Below are 18,680 nucleotides of genomic sequence, written 5' to 3' on the forward strand. Positions count from 1 at the left end.
TTTAGAGGTCTACGGGGAAATTGCAGCTTTTCCCAACCCATACCCTATAGGAGAGAACCTTGTCTCTCCCATTTAAATCGAAGAGTTAATATTTTATTTATTTATTTACTCATATATTTTTTTGAGACAGTCTCACTATGTTGCCCTAAGTAGAGTGCCATTGTGTCACAGCTCACAGCAACCTCAAACTCTTGGGCTTGAGTGATTTTTTTGCCTCACCCTCCCAAGTAGCTGGGACTACAGGTGCCTGCCACAATGTCCAACTATTTTTTTGTTTGTTTGTTCAGCAGCCCTGGTGTATATGGCCAGCACCCTAACCACTGAACTATGGGCACCGAGCCAAGAGTTAATATTTTAATACTGAAAAAAAAAAAAAAAAACCTTCGTGAGAAGCAAGGCTCCAAACACTACGTAAGAAACCAAAGAACCAGCTCCACCCAAGTGACTACATGGTCGTGATCTGTCCACTTCCACTATCTAAGGTTCTGGCTTTAAAGACAGCTTTTTAATTGTACCTACAAGAAAGAACTTAGTACCTTTACCTTTATTTTAAATAGTCTACTGCGAAAAGAATTTTTTTCAATTAGTTTTCTTAATCTTTCAAGTTTTTTCTTGAAATATTTTTCTCTCCAAGGATATCAATTCATTAGCACCTCACTATTCATAAGTTTCATCGGATATTTTGTTGACTGAAGAATTGAGAATTCCCCATATCCTACCCTACAACTTATATTTAAATGAACAAGTCCCTAAGTTATGATTCCATTAATATGAATGAAATTTTATTTTGAATATCAAAGAAAGCATAGTACTCTCTTTGATTAAAAGTCTCTGAGAAAAATAGAATTTCTGTGGTTATGTTTGCATTTCTGAATTTTATTTTCCAAGAATGTAATTAAAATACTGACATAAAAAGCATATAGGAGCATTATACCACTTAAAATATAAATTCTAGATATTCATTTGAGGAGATGAGCTAAACTTAAAAAAGGCGATGAAACATTTGCTATTATCATTATGTACTACTGGTATGCATTTGCTGCATTCTTTGCTAATAGCTATAATTAAAATAAACTTGAATAGTCGTGCCACTTACATATGGCATCAAACAAAAGTAAACTGTGCCACCAAAATATATCACAAAAATTAAACTTAGAACTACAAAAACAAACAAGTGACATATATTCCTAAATTTGATCCCTTGTATCTTAACACACATAGCTTACAATAAGAAATAATTATAGTGTCAGTCTTCCAAATTACAGTACTGTACACATGAACGGCTTTACGGATAAGGTATAACTATAGATTTTTACAAGTTGGTTTGGTTTATATTGTCTTGTTATCTCATAATAATTTTGGTTAATAACTAGAATTATGCTAACAGACTGTGTGAAAATACTTTGTTTGGAAATGTTTTCCATCTAAGGTTATTAATTATACAATTCTAATTCACATTTAAAGCACCTTATTACATTTTTTATAGGAGTATGTAGAGATTTACAAAATAACTGACTCAAATAAATGGTTCTCTTTTAAGTGCATTTTATCCCTTCAGGTTTACTCAATAACAGCAATATATTTGAAAAGTATATGTTTTACTCAAAAAATACATAAATAAGTCACAAACCAAAAGCTAACAGATGTGTGACTTCTAATTAGTTATAATAATCTCTGCTTCAATGCCATTAGAATGAGCCTTTCTTTTCTTTTGAAAACTAAGAAAGCTTTCCTTTGAATTTTAAACTATCAGGGTGCTTCAAAGTCAATGTACAAAATCTGCTTTCATTAAAATTTTAGACATCTACAGTGATAACTTTATGAAAGGAAAATATTAAATTATAATTATCCTAAACAGACACAGTCTTGTGAAACTAACCCTACATTCATGTTAAAACACAAAGAGTTGAATATAATGAATTTGATTCATCCTCGGACACAAAGCTTCACCACAGTAAACTCAGTCAACTGTTGCTCTTGCGCCTATATTCACAGTGCTTAAATAGCGCACTTTAAAACAAAAAAAACTCCAATTGGCTTTTCATATATCCACCCTCTCCAAAAATAACGCACTTGAAAAACTCAAATGATATGAAAGGCTTCAAGGCCTCTTTTCTCCCTTTCATACCCCTTTTTTTTATTTCTGTTTGCAGTAATCTGCCTTTCTCTTTCTCTTTCTCATTGCTACAGAGCAAGCGAGGAGGCTCAGAGCTTTGAAAAGGGGGCTCAGTGTGTAATGGGTCCACTAGAATTAATTTACTTGCACCAAATCCATTGAGCACAGAGGATTTTTCCCCCCACCCGCTCTCTCTCTTCTCAAATCATTTGGAGTCGAACGCAGCCCCCAGCCTTTGTAATTCTAGTAAAGCACTTAAAGTGCACAGTAGGTGTTCATGAGGACCATCTGGTCAAAAGCAAAACAAGCTGCTGATTTTGCCTTTGAATAGAATGAAGCAAGTGTGAATTAGTCTCTTCAATTAGCACTATTACAACCTGTCAAGTGCATATTGTAAAACAGGATTATTACAGTATTGGTCACCAGTGCAATTATTTACTCTCTGCCTTTTCTTGCATATAAAAAAATGTCTTGTGTTTATTAGTTTCTGATAACTGAACATAATTTCTCTTAACTCAGGCATTTCAAAACTACCAACACACAAATCACAGATTATGAAAGGTGGCCGGTTAAAAATGCTAGGAAACACACATCCTAGTAACAGAAGGCCAAAACACAGTTCTTAATTCTTAACAAAATTTCATTGTTTCTATCTTCTTGAAAGGCAGGTGAACATACTTCCATGGTGAAAAGATTTCCAATTCAAATTATTCTAAAATACAACTAGAGGAGAAAAACGATTTGTCTATTACAAATGATTGCAATGTAAATATTACTTAAATTTATGTCTGAAGGAGATAATTTATTAAAGTCACAGAAAACCTCAATATTTATAAAATGATCATTAATGATTTGTTCATTTAAATGGAATGATATCAACATATCTCAGTTTTAAAATGCAACTTGAGCTAATAATATATATGTACATTTAAAAGAAACTCACAATCTCCTTTACTGAATAAAAGCTTTAATTCACTGCCCAGTTGCTTAAAAAATTTTAAAAGCTTTAATTCACTGCCCAGTTGCTTAAGAATCTCTTATTCTTACTAAGATGTCATTTATGGTTTCAAATTTTAAAAATCAAACCGTGATATACACTAATTAAAACTGGTTCATTCTAATTGATCTAATATATGCCATTAATCTTGCAGTAAAAACAAACCACTTAAAGTTTTAATTAAATAAGCACACAACTCTCTTGCATATGCACATTCTCAGCTACCCTATTCTTTCTTCAATTCTGTGCCAGCACCCCCCCTCCCCAAACTGTAAAACAAACAAACTAAAAAAAATCCAATACTTAAAACATTTACACTCAGAAAGGGCATGTTAGTTAAGTTATAGTCACCCCACTACTAGAAAATCACTCATTAGCACAATCTGTAAGAGCGTACATATTTTAATTACTGTTACTAACCATCAGCAATAAAGGAGGATAGTACAAAATACACATCAGTCAAGCAAGTTGAGAGAGTAACAAGTAGAAAAATAGACCCAACATACAAAATCTGACAAGGGGTTCACTTACAGAATCAGCACTAGCCTCATGGTTTCACAGTTATTTAGCTAAGATTATTTTTAAGGACAAGTATGATTTATGTATTTAGTTCAATACTTGATACTAATTCAAAATCTATTGGCTTTCCACTTAATCCCTAGTTAAGACAACATGGTACTAGTAGTGAAATGTTTTACTACTCCCTGAAAGATATATCTTTATAGGTTGTCAATTTTCCTCTTCCATTCCCATTAAGAACTAAATCAACATTAATAAGAACAGTGAGAATTCTAGGGTAAAGTGAAACTTGGGAGAGGATTTAAATAATTCCAATAGCTATTCATCATGCTTCTAGCTGTAATAGATAGTTAATACTCCATGATTCCGCACTAAAAATACTTGAGGTTCTTATCATTATCCTGGTCATGTGTATATTCCTTACTTTGTATGACATACAGAAAGAGAAGTAGATATTTTTGCCTAACAGAAGCTTTTGCAATAGCAAGATGGATAACAAAGAATCAGTTTCCAAGAAAAAGTTGGCTTGATTTCAGGGACTTTATATCCTTTTCTACACCTGGGTTTAGGATTTGCTGAAAGCAAATCAATCTTTTATTTCCCTGAATTTAACCCATCTTAAGTAAATTTTTAACTACAGAGCTTTAATTGTATTAGATAGAATTATTAAAATCTGTAAATGAACTTTAAAAATCTGAATTCTCAGTGTAAAATATTAATTAAAATAAGGTAAGCTTGTTCAAATTTTCAAAGGAATTCACTATTTTTAAAGTGTGCAGGTAACTAACTTAGGACCCAAGAAAGATAGAAAAGACAGAGGATCACAAAATTATTGTCATACTATCTGACAATTTTTACAAACTGTTTTTTCATAATAAAAAAGGAATTTTTCTTCTTATAATTACTTGCAACTGTCTCAATTCTGACCTTTTTATACAGTCACTACTTTCTCCTCATGTAGGATAATGTAAATGGAAGGATTTGTAAAGAGTTTAAAACAAAAACAAAATAAAAACAAAACCATTCAATAACCAACTAGCTTAAATTAAAATCTACAGCACCCAAAGGACACAAGTCATGCATTGTGAGGCAGTAGACCACAGAACCAGAATGAACAAACACATGTTCAACTATTGATTTATCACCAATGACTTGCATGACCATATGGTCACTGAAGAGGTTATCTGAAACTCAAACTGCATTTTAGTTCTTATTTCTAATTTAATATTTTTTAAAATTGTATTTTGTCAAATTAAAAGCTAAAATCATAGTGTCTTTTTTCGATTCTAATTTATTTGCTAGAAATTTCCCTCAAGAGGAAAAATACTGCAAAAGCTTTCTTTTAAAAATACAAAGATTTCAAAAATTAAGATCATGTTTTATTTTTACAAAATTTCTTCCTTCCCCTCAATTATACTATTTGGAATTCCTTATTGAACCTGTTAATATTTTAAGAGATTCTTAAACCAGGTGACAGAAATTTACAATTTAGGGTATTTAGCATCATTAAACACATTAATAAAAAATAAAACTAGCAGTTATGCAACAAAACTGCAAAACTGTTTCACAATTATATTTTTATCTTGGTGCAATCTGATTTCAATCATGCAACAAGAAAAAATGCACATACTTAAGTGTCATTGTGGATTGCATGGCTGTAGAAAGGAGCACCTTTTCCTTCTCCTGACACCACCCCCACCACCACAGGTATTCCACAGTTTGAAGCAGAACACTCATAGCAATAGGCCTGAGAGGAGACACACAACCATTTTCTAAATTGTACAGAATAAAAAAGCCTATATGGACCTGCCTACTCACAAAAAAGCAAGGGACATTATTAACAACTGCATTTATTTTTTCCTGGCAAACTAGCATTTTAAAATATTACTTTAAATTAGCTTTAAAGGGCAGGGGAGTAAAAGAAGAAATCAAATTCTTGTAAGAGTGTCTTTTGCAAAAAATTTCTGGAACATTTTTCAAACAATATTTAGAAAATGGTATGAAAAAGATTTACTGTTTTCAAGTCCTTGAAGCTTCACATATACTTGATAATCAAAATAGCAGGCCACGGAGAACAGTTTCAGCCAACTGTGGCGCACAGTGGCACATTTACAGAATTTTAAATATTTCTTTTAATAATTGATGTAGTCATTTTGAATCATTCTGCATAGGATATCAGGTGTGAGCAGATTGCATTAACGCTGCTTAAACATTTCAACTTGTCAGTATGGCCAACTCGATTTCGGAAATATTTGCAGTATTTTCCCATCGAAACAGTAATAAAGGCAAAATAAATATATGCCACTACTTTATAATCACCGAACATTAATGAATATTTTATGTCTTTTTAAATCTCCCTGTTTAATTTAAAAGGGTGAAATTAAGTCTCCTCCTCGCAATATGCCAATTATCTGTAAATCAAACAATAACTTGGCCATTATGCTCCTTTTTGTTAATATAAAGAGAAGCTAATTTGAAAACACTGAATGGCATTTTTAGGCTACCTGCTTAATAGTCCCTTCTGCCCTCTTGTGGGAGAAAGTTGAAACACACCCAAATTACAGAAACAAGCAACGTAGGGGGGAGAAAAGCAAAATTTTGGCTGTAAAAATCAGTCAGAAAGAAAAAGAAAGCAGCCTATATTCACCCATCATGCATTATCCTATTCTTCAATTTAAATAAGTTAATCAACAATAGAATGAAGTTACTACCTCTTATTAACTTTCCTTTGTGGATTAAATTGGAGTTATTTTAAATTAAATTTCTGTTATTTAATTATATTCACATATATAATTTAGCTTTTACTATCATGAAGATCCTATAATAACTCTAAGATGGAACCATAGAAAAACATTATTTCTACTGTAGAAACGAAAATGATTCCTCAAAGAATTAAAATATTAAATTTAGGGAATAAAATATCCATTATGAAGGTTAAATACAAAACATCAATTTATACGTATTTTAAAATCCTGAAAAAAATCCAGAGAAAAATCATATTATCAAAACCTATGATTCAATTTAGATGTCAGATCAGAAAAAATTTTAAAGACTTTAGTTACTAGTCAACAAATTACTCAAGTGATCAATGAAGAAAATAAACTTAAAGCAATGGGATGCTTATGCCAACTTCAGAAGTTGAAATTCCTTGACAAAGGAAAAATAAAAGCATTACCAGTTTAGTCATTACTGAAACAATTCACATACTTCTGAAAAAAAAATGATTAGGGTAAAGATGAGTTCTCTTAAGATGGCATTAGTAATTATTTTAAGCAATGTAGTCTAAGAAAAAAATAATAAAATAATCCAAGATGAAGCATGATTCATTTTCTCTGAAAAGATTAGTAGACAAATGATTGTTTCCTTCACAGTCGTCATTTCAATGTTTCTAAACACAAATCCTGTCATAGCCTTAAATACTTGTTTTCCCATGGAGATAAATTACTAGCCTTTAGCTGGGTGGGGCCCAAAGGGAGGTTCTTTTTTAAAACAGTGGGCCTGGTTAGCCCTGACAATGTCAACTCTTCTCAGACAGTCCATGCTAAATGACAATTTCCAACAGCATTTGAAGCATACTGCCCAAGGCATGGCATTCAACTGCTTAAGAAAAGTTTCCTCAAATTCCCTTTAAAAACTGGCAGACTACAATATAAATAATATATTTGAGAGTGACCTTTTAAAGAAAATATAAGCATCCTCGAAAACGAATGCTGTCAACAATTTCCAAATTAATATTTTGAATAATTACTTTAAAACCATGAAATATATTACATAGTAATGTGTTATTTTTAAGCAGGATTTCAAGTTGACTAGTTTAAGAATTATCAAGAGCTCCCATTTACATCTATCTTTCTAGGTCAAGTCATTTAGTATATCTACAGTAATCATTGATGCTCTAGTTAATTAAAATTAAGAACCCAATAATGAAACATAAAGAGAGTTTCCACTCAGAACAGATAAGCCCTCTTTAACAGGGTCAACATTAGCTGTAATGAGCTACCTTTATTCCTTAGCTGTGAGACATAACTCACCTCTTGAATAGTACTGCTTCCTGAGAAGTTCAGGTTGTACTCCCGCTGGACTTCTCGGTGGGTGATGATCAGCATGAAGTTTTGATTTAATGACTCCTGCAGGGCACTGAAAGGGTTGAAAGAAAAACAAGGAACTCAGAGATGAACAAGTTCTAGCTTGCTTTACAGCTAGCTGCAAAAACCCCAGGAGTACCCTAACCTCCACACAGGCATGTTCGGGCCCAATGTTATCATATTTTCAGCTCCTAAAGGCAAGAGAGCATGCTGAGAACAACCAAGGGGAGCTAACCTGTTAACTCCTTGTCTACCAAGGTGTTTTTAAATTTCAATTCTAAATACTTTGCATACATAAGTATTTTCTTACAAGTCCTATGCTATTGTCTACATATGTATTTTCTCTGAGAGAACCAACTGTCAATTATATCAAATTTCAAACATGCTACTAAAATATATACTCAAAGATTCTGGTTCAATTCCAAGTGAAATAGCAGGTCTGGACTAACAAAAGTATGAAACTATTGTTTAAACTCATGAATGTTGTACAAGACACAAATAAGAATTCAGAAGATAATGAAATCTATAGAATTTTAATTGCTATACCAAAATTCCTTCAAAATAATTGTATTTTCACTTAGGACTCAGCAATATATAGAATTCAGAAATTAGAGAATTCAGAGCAACATTTTTTAAGCCTATGATAAAGTTCCAAAATGTCAGAAATGTGTCAGAACCATGAAAGCATATGAAATTAGCCACACATATTAAGAAACATTAAGTCATGGTTCTATTTTTATGTCAATATTAAGAAATATTTTCATCAGTACTGAAAGTAAAAATCTATCACTAGGATGTCTGAATAATCTGTCCTGCATGCCTCAAGTGTAATTTTGTCAGGCCTATGACATCAGGAAAATATCTGGGGTGTGCTACATAGTTCCCTGTAGCACTCTTCCTTTGCCAATGTGCAACTGTATGAAAAATATACCATACAACATAAAGATTAGAATTAGGAAGCTAATCTGTCCTATTGTCTCCCATATAGTTCACAAGATAATTATAGACTAAAAATAACTAGGAAGCACCAACATATGTATCTCTCTCTGTATATACACACACACACACACACATCTCATGAAATACTGCTGATTAAAATCAAAGGAAATTATATCAGACTAAAATAGAGTTTCTTGAAACAAGAACTTTTGTCATTCTATCCTTAACAGTTAAGCATAATGTTTGGCATACTGCAAATAAATTTTATTTATTAAATAATGAATAATTATAAATTTCCAGAAGTTAAGTGTCTTATTCATCTTTGTATCTCACACAGCAATGTTGCAGTCTGAAAAACTACCATGGTAAGATTTTGCTCTATTATTTATCAATATTAACTCAATGTCTTGTATTATTCCAGGTGCTAGGGGAATAAGCCCAAACAATACAACATTCCTATACATGAAAAACTCATAGGGATAGAAAAATTATAATGGTGATAAGTACAAATGAGAAGCTGAAAAAACAAAAGTACAATAGAAACAGAAAGAAGCACTTAACTGACTCTATGAGAGGGGAAGAGAATCAGGGGAAAGCTTTTGGAAGCTTTTTGGACATTTTGAAACTTTGTCACAGGCTTAAAAAATGTTGGTTTGAATTCTCTAATTTCTGAATTCTAATTCTTCTCAGAAAAAAGCATGCAGGTTGAAACCTGAGTTATATAGGACCTTAGAGTTTATCACTTGGAAAGAACAAAAGTTTTGCCTTGTTTTATCTGGGGATGGGAAATGGGTGGTACTTTTTAGACAAGAAAATAACAAGTGGAAAAAAATAGCACCTACCTGTGTTAATGACACTGTTCTAGTTGCTAGAGGTACAGTGGTGAATAAGAAAAACATTGTCCCTGCTTTCATGAAACTTATGTTCTAGTAAAAGAGACAAACAATCATCAAGTACACAAATAAATAATTTTAGAGATTTAGTGCTGTGAAGAAGATAAAACAGGATTATAAAATAAAAGTTAACAGAGGGGCCTTGTGAAGAGAAATACTTTGAACAGAATAGCTGGGGAAGATACTGTGGAAGAAGTGATGTGTATGTGTGTGTATTACACAGTTATATACACATAAGTTGAGTCTAGTATGACAAGAGAGAACAGGGGTCTGTTATGTAGGTCCTTGTAGTAATTGCAAACGAAAGCCACTGGAGAGTTTTATAAAGGGAACTAGTAAGATGGGACTTACATACATTTTCATTTATACAAGATTACTGTGGCTGCTCTGGTTATAGTGAGCCGAGACTAGAGGCAGGAAAAGCAGATGGACTAGTCCAGGCTGGAAATGATGGTAGTCTGGACTACAGCCGTAGAGACAGAAATAGTGAGGAGTTGTCAGGTTCAGAATATATTCTAGAGGTGTAAATGAGACTGATGGAGTCTGAGAGAAAAAACATAATCCCAATGTTTACGGCCTGAGTCAACAGAAGAATGGAATTACCTTTAACAAAGAAAAGTAGAATAGGAGTGGGGTGCATGGGTGAATTGAAAGTGATATTTTGGATATGTTAAAAGTTTGAACTGCCTATTAGATATCCAAAAACAATGTTGGCCAGGTGAGGTGGCTCAAGCCTGTAATCCCAGCACTTTGGGAGGCTGAGGTGAGAGGATCACTGGAGACCAGGAGTTTGGCACGAGCCTGAGCAAACATAGTGAGACCTTATCTTTAAAAAAGATTTAAAGAAACAAACAAATGAAAAAAAAAAAAGAAAAAGAAAAAAGAAAAAAACCAGCTAGGCATGGTGGTGCATGCCCACAGTCAGTTGCTTGGGAAGCTAAAGCAAGAGAATTGCTTGAGCCCAGGAGTTTGAAGTTGCAGTGAACTACGATGACACCACAGCACTCTAGCCTAGGCAACAGAATGAGCCTTGTCTCAAAAGAAATTGTTTTTAAATTTTTAAAACATTAAAAAAATATCATGAACAGTTAATGTATGAATCAAACGTCAAGTAAGAGAGCTTACAGCAGGAGTGTCAAAAGCATTTAGTCAGTATAGACTTTATGGCATGGGCAAAAGAAATCACCTAGAAAAACAGGTGACCAGAGAAGGAGAGGCCAAGATGGAGCCCTGGGGCATTCTAATCATTTGACATCAAGCAGAGGAGGAGTGAGTTTAAAGGAGATTGGTAAATGATCAGTGAGAGAAAACAAAAATCAAGAAAGTCTAGTATAGGGAGTCAAAAGAAATAACTGTTTCAATTAGAAGGGCAGGATCAATTACGACAAATGCTGCTGAAACATTAAAGGCAGTAAAGTGAGAAAAGCTCAGTGTGACTACAGTGATGGGTGTGGGAGAAAAGTGTATTGGTAAATGAGGCTCAAACAATAGACAGGGTCAATGTTCAATGTATAGTAACTTAATTTGAGATCAAAAGTGCCAAGTAGGGCGGCGCCTGTGGCTCAGTCGGTAAGGCGCCGGCCCCATATACCGAGGGTGTGGGTTCAAACCTGGCCCCGGCCAAACTGCAACCAAAAAATAGCTGGGCCTTGTGGTGGGCGCCTGTAGTCCCAGCTACTTGGGAGGCTGAGGCAAGAGAATCGCTTAAGCCCAGGAGTTGGAGGTTGCTGTAAGCTGTGTGAGGCCACGGCACTCTACCGAGGGCCATAAAGTGAGACTCTGTCTCTACAAAAAAAAAAAAAGTGGCAAGTAAAAGAAAGCCTATGCAAAATTTCAAGGACGGTCACAGGTAGACCCATTTTATAACTATTCTTCAAATTTGGCTTTTGTGCTAGAGCTTAGCTGACATTCCCTCATGCCAAAAACATCACACCATGTTCACTACAATCTCTGTTCACGTTGCCCTCATCCTCCATTCCTTTGCCCCCCTCCAAACACTAAACAGCTTTCAGACCACCTTTTAGGCCTACCCCTGTATTCAGCATATTGAGCTCCTCTTTCCTACGTATTCCTGTATCAGATACTTTAAAACTTAATTGTAACATGTCTTGTATTTTTTGCTTTGTTTAATGTGTGGATGCCCTGAATTCAAGACTATAAACTTTCTGATATCTGATTATTTCATCAGTATATGTCTTGGCAACTAACACACTAGACAATGATTCAATTCAATCCTATAAAGATTTAAATAGATGTGCATACTGTGAACTGCATATAAAAAACTACCAATTCTCATTTTTTGAGTCTACCTATGACGTGTTATCTTCTTCATAAAACTTTGCCAGTAAGGTCAGTTGCCCAAGGCCATAAACTCTAACAAACAAGTGGTACCTACTTTCTAACAAAGTTTGTTCATTACATCTTAAGATCTTATCCCCTAAAGGGACAGACTGCTTGAGGAATTATTTCATTCCTAATTTTTGTAATAATAGAGGAGTAAAAGACAATCACTTACCTCAAGACAGACTATTCAGAGAGGTTCAAACAGTTAGATGTTTGGATAAGGAAGAATATGTGGAAGTACTATGAGGAAGATCAGATAATAATTTGATAAACAGATATGGAGGATGATTTCAGACTCAGAATAGTTTGAACAGGAATGGAGATTGGAGAATAGAAGGAAAGATGTAGAAGGCAAAGAGGAAGCAATGTAAGGGGATGTGAAGAAGGGTCTGTGATAGAGAAAACCTGAAAAATATTACAGACCCACACTGTGGAGGGCTTCAAATGCTAGGCTAAAGAGCTCAGAATTTTTAAAGTCCTAATTATTATTTAGATCCTCCTTTGTCTTTACATATGAATCGATGCATATGCTTAATATTTTTAGTACTTGGCTTTGTGCAATTCCTTAGATATGTTTCTTAATCTTGACTGGCAAACTTAGGCAGACTGATTTGCCAGGATCAGCACTGACTGTCAGACTACTTTTTAAGAACACCAATTTAGTCCAGTCTACAATTCCTGGTTAGCTATAGAAAATGGAAAGTTTGCAAGAAAAATGTTTATGGCTTAAACTGCTAGTAAGTCATAAAGACATATTTGAATCCCTGTCTCACTACTTTCTAGTTTGAGTTTGAAAAATCAATCAATCCTTCTATTAAAAGTATTTATTGAGTGTCAATCATATATAAGACCCTATTTTAGGCAATTAACTACTCTGCAAGTTTTCAAGAAAAAAAATCCTTTTTTCATAGAACTATGAATATTAAATTTTAAAAAGCCAAGTAAGTGGGAGGGTTTTTTTCTTTTTTTTTTGAGATAGAGTCTTACTGCAAGTGGGAATTTTTACCAAAAACATAAGTTGTAAGGTGACCTATTACAACTTATTTAAAAATAGAATACTTTGGATGGTAATCTGTACTTTAAAATCTTACCATGACAGTGCAACTTGAACAAAAGGATCTATGGTACTTTTGTGAGTTATTCTTCCCATTCTCCCCTGATGCCAGCCATAAAAATTAGAATCCCTGGCTTGGCACCTGTAGCTCAGCAGTTAGGGCGCCAGCCACATACACCCAGGCTGGCGAGTTTGAATCCAGCCCAGGCCTGCCAAACAACTACAGCCAAAAAAACAGCTGGGTGGTGGGTGCCTGTAGTCCCAGCTACTTGGGAGGCTGAGGTAAGAGAATTGCTTAAGCCCAGGAGTTTGAGGTTGCTGTGAGTTGTGATGCCACAACATTCTACAGAGGGCAACATAGTGAGATTCTGTTTAAAAAAAAAAAAAAAAAAAAACCACTAGAATCCCTCTTCCCCAACCTGGTTCATAAAAACAAGAACTTATTTCCTGAACGCCAGCTATCAAACCTAAAATTATTGTGTGTAAAAACTAGCAATAAAGAAACTATCTAACCTACCCTGTTTGAGATGGGTCATAAGAGCCCCCCATTCCAGAGAGAGTCCTGCCCCACATCCAGACAGAAGGAGTGCCTACTCAGACATGTCAACAAGGATCTAGACAAACAAGCCTTTCTGAGTTTCCCCACTCAGTCTACTAGCATTAAATCTTATCTTATTTAATGTGTCCAATCTTATTTCTACATGTTGTCTACACGTTTTTAATCCTAAGTATAAAAATGGACAATTTCGGGTGGCGCCTGTGGCTCAGTCGGTAGGGCGCCGGCCCCATATACCAAGGGTGGCGGGTTCATACCCAGCCCCAGCTGAACTGCAACCAAAAAATAGCCGGGCGTTGTGGCGGGCGCCTGTAGTCCCAGCTACTCGGGAGGCTGAGGCAAGAGAATCGCTTAAGCCCAGGAGTTGGAGGTTGCTGTGAGCTGTGTGATGCCATGGCACTCTACCGAGGGCCATAAAGTGAAACTGTCTCTACAAAAAAAAAAAAAAAAAATGGACAATTTCCCCTGTATCTTTGGATCTTTATTTTGAAGGCTCCAATGTATACCTATTAAATAAATTTGTATACCTTTTCTCCTATTAATCAGTCTGCCTCATGTCAGCAAATCTTTAGGGGGCCAAGGATCTTGGCCCCTACATGAGGTTTGTTTTTTGTTGTTGTTGGTTGGTTGGTTGGTTTTTAAAAAAAACAAACAAACAGGTCTTGTTTGGGGCTACTCTACCATATTCATGCTCCTTGTGAGAACAGTTTGTTTAGGCTAGGTGTGATGGCTTATGTCTGTAACCCTAGCACTCTGCGAGGCCAAGAGGACTGCTCGAGCTCATGAATATAGTAACTCAGGAATTTGAGACCACCCTAAGCAAGAGCAAAGCCTGTCTTTACTGGAAAAACAGAAAATCAAAAAATTAGCTGGTGTGTCTCTGACGTCTCAGCTACTGGGGAGGCTGAGGGAAGAGGATTGCTTGAGCCCATGAGTTTCAGGTTATTATGAGGTAACATGATGCCATGCCACTCTACCCAGGGCAACAGAGTGAGACTCTGTCTCAAAAAGAGAGAGAAATGAATAGTTTGTTTATAGGAGTCAGCTAATAGGACTAATCAATCTTTGACATCAGACTCCTATGAGTGGGGGTCACCACAACATGAGGAACTGCATTAAAGGCTCACGGCATAAGGAAGGTTGAGAACCGCTGCTCTAGCTGAATTCCTTCACTTAGCCATTAATAACAATGGCTAGACTTTAACAAAGACTACTATGTATCAGGCATTAAGAGATTCATACCAACTTTATGAATTTATTTTCATCGTTTCTCTTAAACAGATAAGGAAACTGGTATCAAGTTACTTAATGTCACCCAAAAATTAAGTAGTAGCGACACAGGTCTAACTTCAGAGATTATACTCTTATAATTTGCCTTGGGTACCAAGGAAGTAAACCTACTAAGATCATATTCTACCTTCATAGAGTTTATTGAGGGATGAGCAAATAAGCAAAATTGGTACCATGTTAAGATCACTAATACTGATTTTCCTAAGGTGCTATGGAAACACAGAAAAATACTTAAATTAAACCAAGGATGCTTTCCACAGAAGCTGGCCTCTGAACTGAGTAAGTTGTGCTTGTGTTTGTGATGATTTGGGGAAGAGGGGTAAGGAATCTGCCATGGTGATCTGCATAACTTGCAAAGACTTTAAAATATGACCAAGGCAAATTGATTCTAGCTGCTGAAGTGAACAGTGAGTTGAGTCCTCATATGCTATAACCAGGAGAAACTGTGTCCCTAAAAAGTACCTTTTAATGGCTGGTTAGGATAGTCAGCCATGGTTAAGCCATCTGTGAGCAGTCTCTCTTTTACCTTCAAGATGCAAAGTCATTTATGCGACTTTAATTTTTGATATACGAGAGTCTAAGGATGACTGACAAAACAGATGAGAAATACTGAACATTTTTTTTAATGACATGTTTCCTCTGCAATTATTAGAAGAACAGGTGTAAGCAAATGTAGAAACTTCTTAAAAGCAGTTTAAATTTTAACTCAAAGCAAAAAAGTGGTCTTAATATAACAGACATTCTCTTCTCAGTGGTTTTTGTTTTTTTTCTCCATTATGACTTTCCTTTCAACTAAAATATTTATATTTGTCAAAAAGGACATGGTTTGATTTCTATGAACAGAAAAGGGACATTAAACTACACATCCTGTATCTGCTCTACCCTCAAATATAGACTAAAATTAACCTGTAAAATGTAATCAAATTATATACATTGTCCCTAGAGTCTGAGCTAGTGGCTATTTGTAATGAAATAAAATAAAAAATAAAAATCAAATGCATTATTAACTACTTCTCAGGCAAAGTGCTAGACATTTTCAAATATATCATCTCCTAATTTCCTGAACCAGTTTATTAATTTTAAAATGGAAAAGAAGGGGAGTTAGTTGTAACAGAGAAAACTATAAAAATATAGACAAACACTTCCCTAAAAGCCTGAGTACTATAGCTAAGCATTAATACCTAAGCCACTGACACAGTTCTAGAAATAGTGTAAGTAAAACATAATTTCTCTCTCTTTGTCTACAAGTCATGGGCTTCCGAAGCTCACTCATTAGCACAATGTCTATCCAAGCCTTGGAATACTCCAATTTAACTATGAATACTTATCACAAGTAGAGAAGTTATCTGTAAAATGCCTGCTTTCTAATGAGTACGAATGTTTATAAACATTATATTTCCTTTCATGTTTTCTTTACATTCAAACAGTACTTTAGCAATCCACTTATGAGAAAAGACATGGCTATTTTAATATATATATAGTGATTTTTCAAGGTTAACTTAAGGCTGAATTATGGAAGTAAAACAATCATGTATCAATTGCTAATGAAGAATAGGAATGACCACCCTCTTGCCAACTAGCACCAGACCCATTTCACAGAGTATTACAGTAATAGACAAGGTGTAAGAGTGATTTAAAGATTCCCTCTCTAAAGGTGGGGTGCGGTGGCTCACACCTGTAACCCTAGCACTGTGGGAGGCCCAGGCAAGTGGACTGTCTGAGCTCAGGAGTTCAAGATCAGCCTGAACAAGAGCAAGATCCTCATCTCTACTAAAAATAAAAAAACTAGTCAGGTATTGTGGCGGGTACCTATAGTCCCAACTACTTGTGAGGCTGAGGCAAGAGGATCACTGGAGCCGAAGAGTTTCAGGTTGCTGTGAGCTCTAATGCCATAGCACTCTACCCAGAGTGACAGAGTGAGATTCTGTCTTAAGATAGACAGATAGATGATTGATTGATTGATTGACAGATAGACTGATTTCCTCTCTAGCAATTCCTTAGATACAGAATTCCTTCTTAAAGTCTTCAGTGGACATAAGATTGGGCCAGGCTAACCCACAGCCCAATATCAAATTAACTGTACTAGGGCAAGCACTCACTATTTAAAAGTATAAGTCCATCAAAATTAAACTACTAGATTAGGAAAGATAAATTCAGACTTGGGCTTCAGGAGTGTTATGGATTCAATGTGTCCTTCCCAAAATGAGGATGTTGAAGCCTTAACCCCAGGTGTGATATTTGGGGACAGAGACTTTGGGAGACTTAAGTTTAGATGAGGTAATGAGGGTAGGAGCCCCCCATGATGGGATTGGTGTCCTTATAAAAAGATGAAGAGAGGGCGGCGCCTGTGGCTCAGTGAGCAGGGCGCGGGCCCCATATACCGAGGGTGGTGGGTTCAAACCCAGCCCCGGCCAAACTGCAACAAAAAAATAGCCGGGCGTTGTGGCAGGCGCCTGTAGTCCCAGCTACTCGGGAGGCTGAGGCAGGAGAATTGCCTAAGCCCAGAAGTTGGAGGTTGCTGTGAGCTGTGTGACGCCACGGCCCTCTACCGAGGGCAATAAAGTGAAACTCTGTCTCTACAAAAAAAAAAAAAAAGATGAAGAGAGACAATGGTTTTTCCACTCTTTCTGCCATGTGAGAACATAGCAAGAAGGGAAGCCAACCTCAAATGAGGGTACCTGCAGCTTAATCTTGGACTTCTAGCCTACAGAATGCTGACAAATAAATAAGTGTCTGTTGTTTAAGCCACACAAACGTTCTACAGTACTTTGTTAGAGAAGCCCAAGTTGATAAACATAAAGAATTTTAGGGCTTCTCCATTCATAGCACTCAACTAAAAGGCTGCCGTTAGTTCAGTACAAGCTTCTAAACTAGCTGCTTATTACATATTTGTATGTACACAACAAAACAGAAATCTCACTCATTAAAATCCGTAGTAGAAAACAATATATAACTCAGAGATACTTTGTACATTATATATAAATTATGTCACCATTAAAATTTAACCATAAAAAATACTTTCATAATCCAATAGTGACAACTTTTGCAATTGAAATGGGATCCATATTTTTAACTTCAAAAATACAACACACTTTTAACTAGGGTAAATGGGAACTATGGATTTGCTGCCTTGCTACTTAATAATCCTATATGTCCACTGACATGCATTATTTTTCAGCAGTGAAATTATACTTCTCAAATCAATGCTATTTGTGTAATAAAGAAGAGTAAAGTATTAACATGAATACAGGAATTCAAAGTCTTTTTTCATTCCTGCTGTGTGTATATGCTATTTCTTTTCTTGCACTGGATATTTTAAACACAAGTATCAATATAAAACAGACTTTTAAGGTTCATGTCCAGCAGATTTTATTTTTTAAATATGGTCTGACACTAAAGTAAAAACAGTAATTTATTTCAAATTACTATGATTTTTTATTATAAAAATGCAATATTTTTAAATGTATACTGAATTTTTTATTAATATTTTATCATTTATATCTTTCCAAAGGCACTGAACTCTTTTCTCTTTTGTCTCTATGGGACTATTTAGTGATCTACAATGCTTTTATCCTTTTAAATACATCAAGATTTTAAATTAAAAAGCATGACACACGGCAATTTAAATTTCCATTCTAAACTTACAAAATCATATGAGCTCTTGTCAACAAAAGACCAAATTTACTATAATTATGGATTATTTACACTAAAACAAAATAAGAAATCAATATGTAAATGTAATGTTTGTTGTAGCTAATACGGCCAGCAATGACAGATTAGGTTCAAATAGCAATCAGTTTGAAAATCTGGCACGTATGTAAATGAGCTAGGGCCTTTCATTCAGGATTTTTAAATTGTCTCAGGGACAGCATAAAAGTAAAATGTTAA

At 35.1% G+C, this 18,680-nt stretch overlaps 1 protein-coding gene across 3 annotated transcripts in view; it reads right to left on the reverse strand.

The window, feature by feature from the left end:
* The window catches only part of FAF1 (Fas associated factor 1), a 498,736-nt gene that overhangs the window by 268,809 nt on the left and 211,247 nt on the right, over nt 1–18,680 (reverse strand). For all 3 annotated transcript variants that reach the window (XM_053575767.1, XM_053575768.1, XM_053575766.1), the window contains one exon: nt 7,664–7,769. In XM_053575767.1, coding sequence (XP_053431742.1) covers nt 7,664–7,769 — 106 coding nt within the window. The remainder of the gene's footprint in view (nt 1–7,663; nt 7,770–18,680) is intronic.

The sequence above is a fragment of the Nycticebus coucang genome, chromosome 22, assembly GCF_027406575.1.
Source record: "Nycticebus coucang isolate mNycCou1 chromosome 22, mNycCou1.pri, whole genome shotgun sequence".
Classification (NCBI taxonomy): Eukaryota; Metazoa; Chordata; class Mammalia; order Primates; family Lorisidae; genus Nycticebus; species Nycticebus coucang.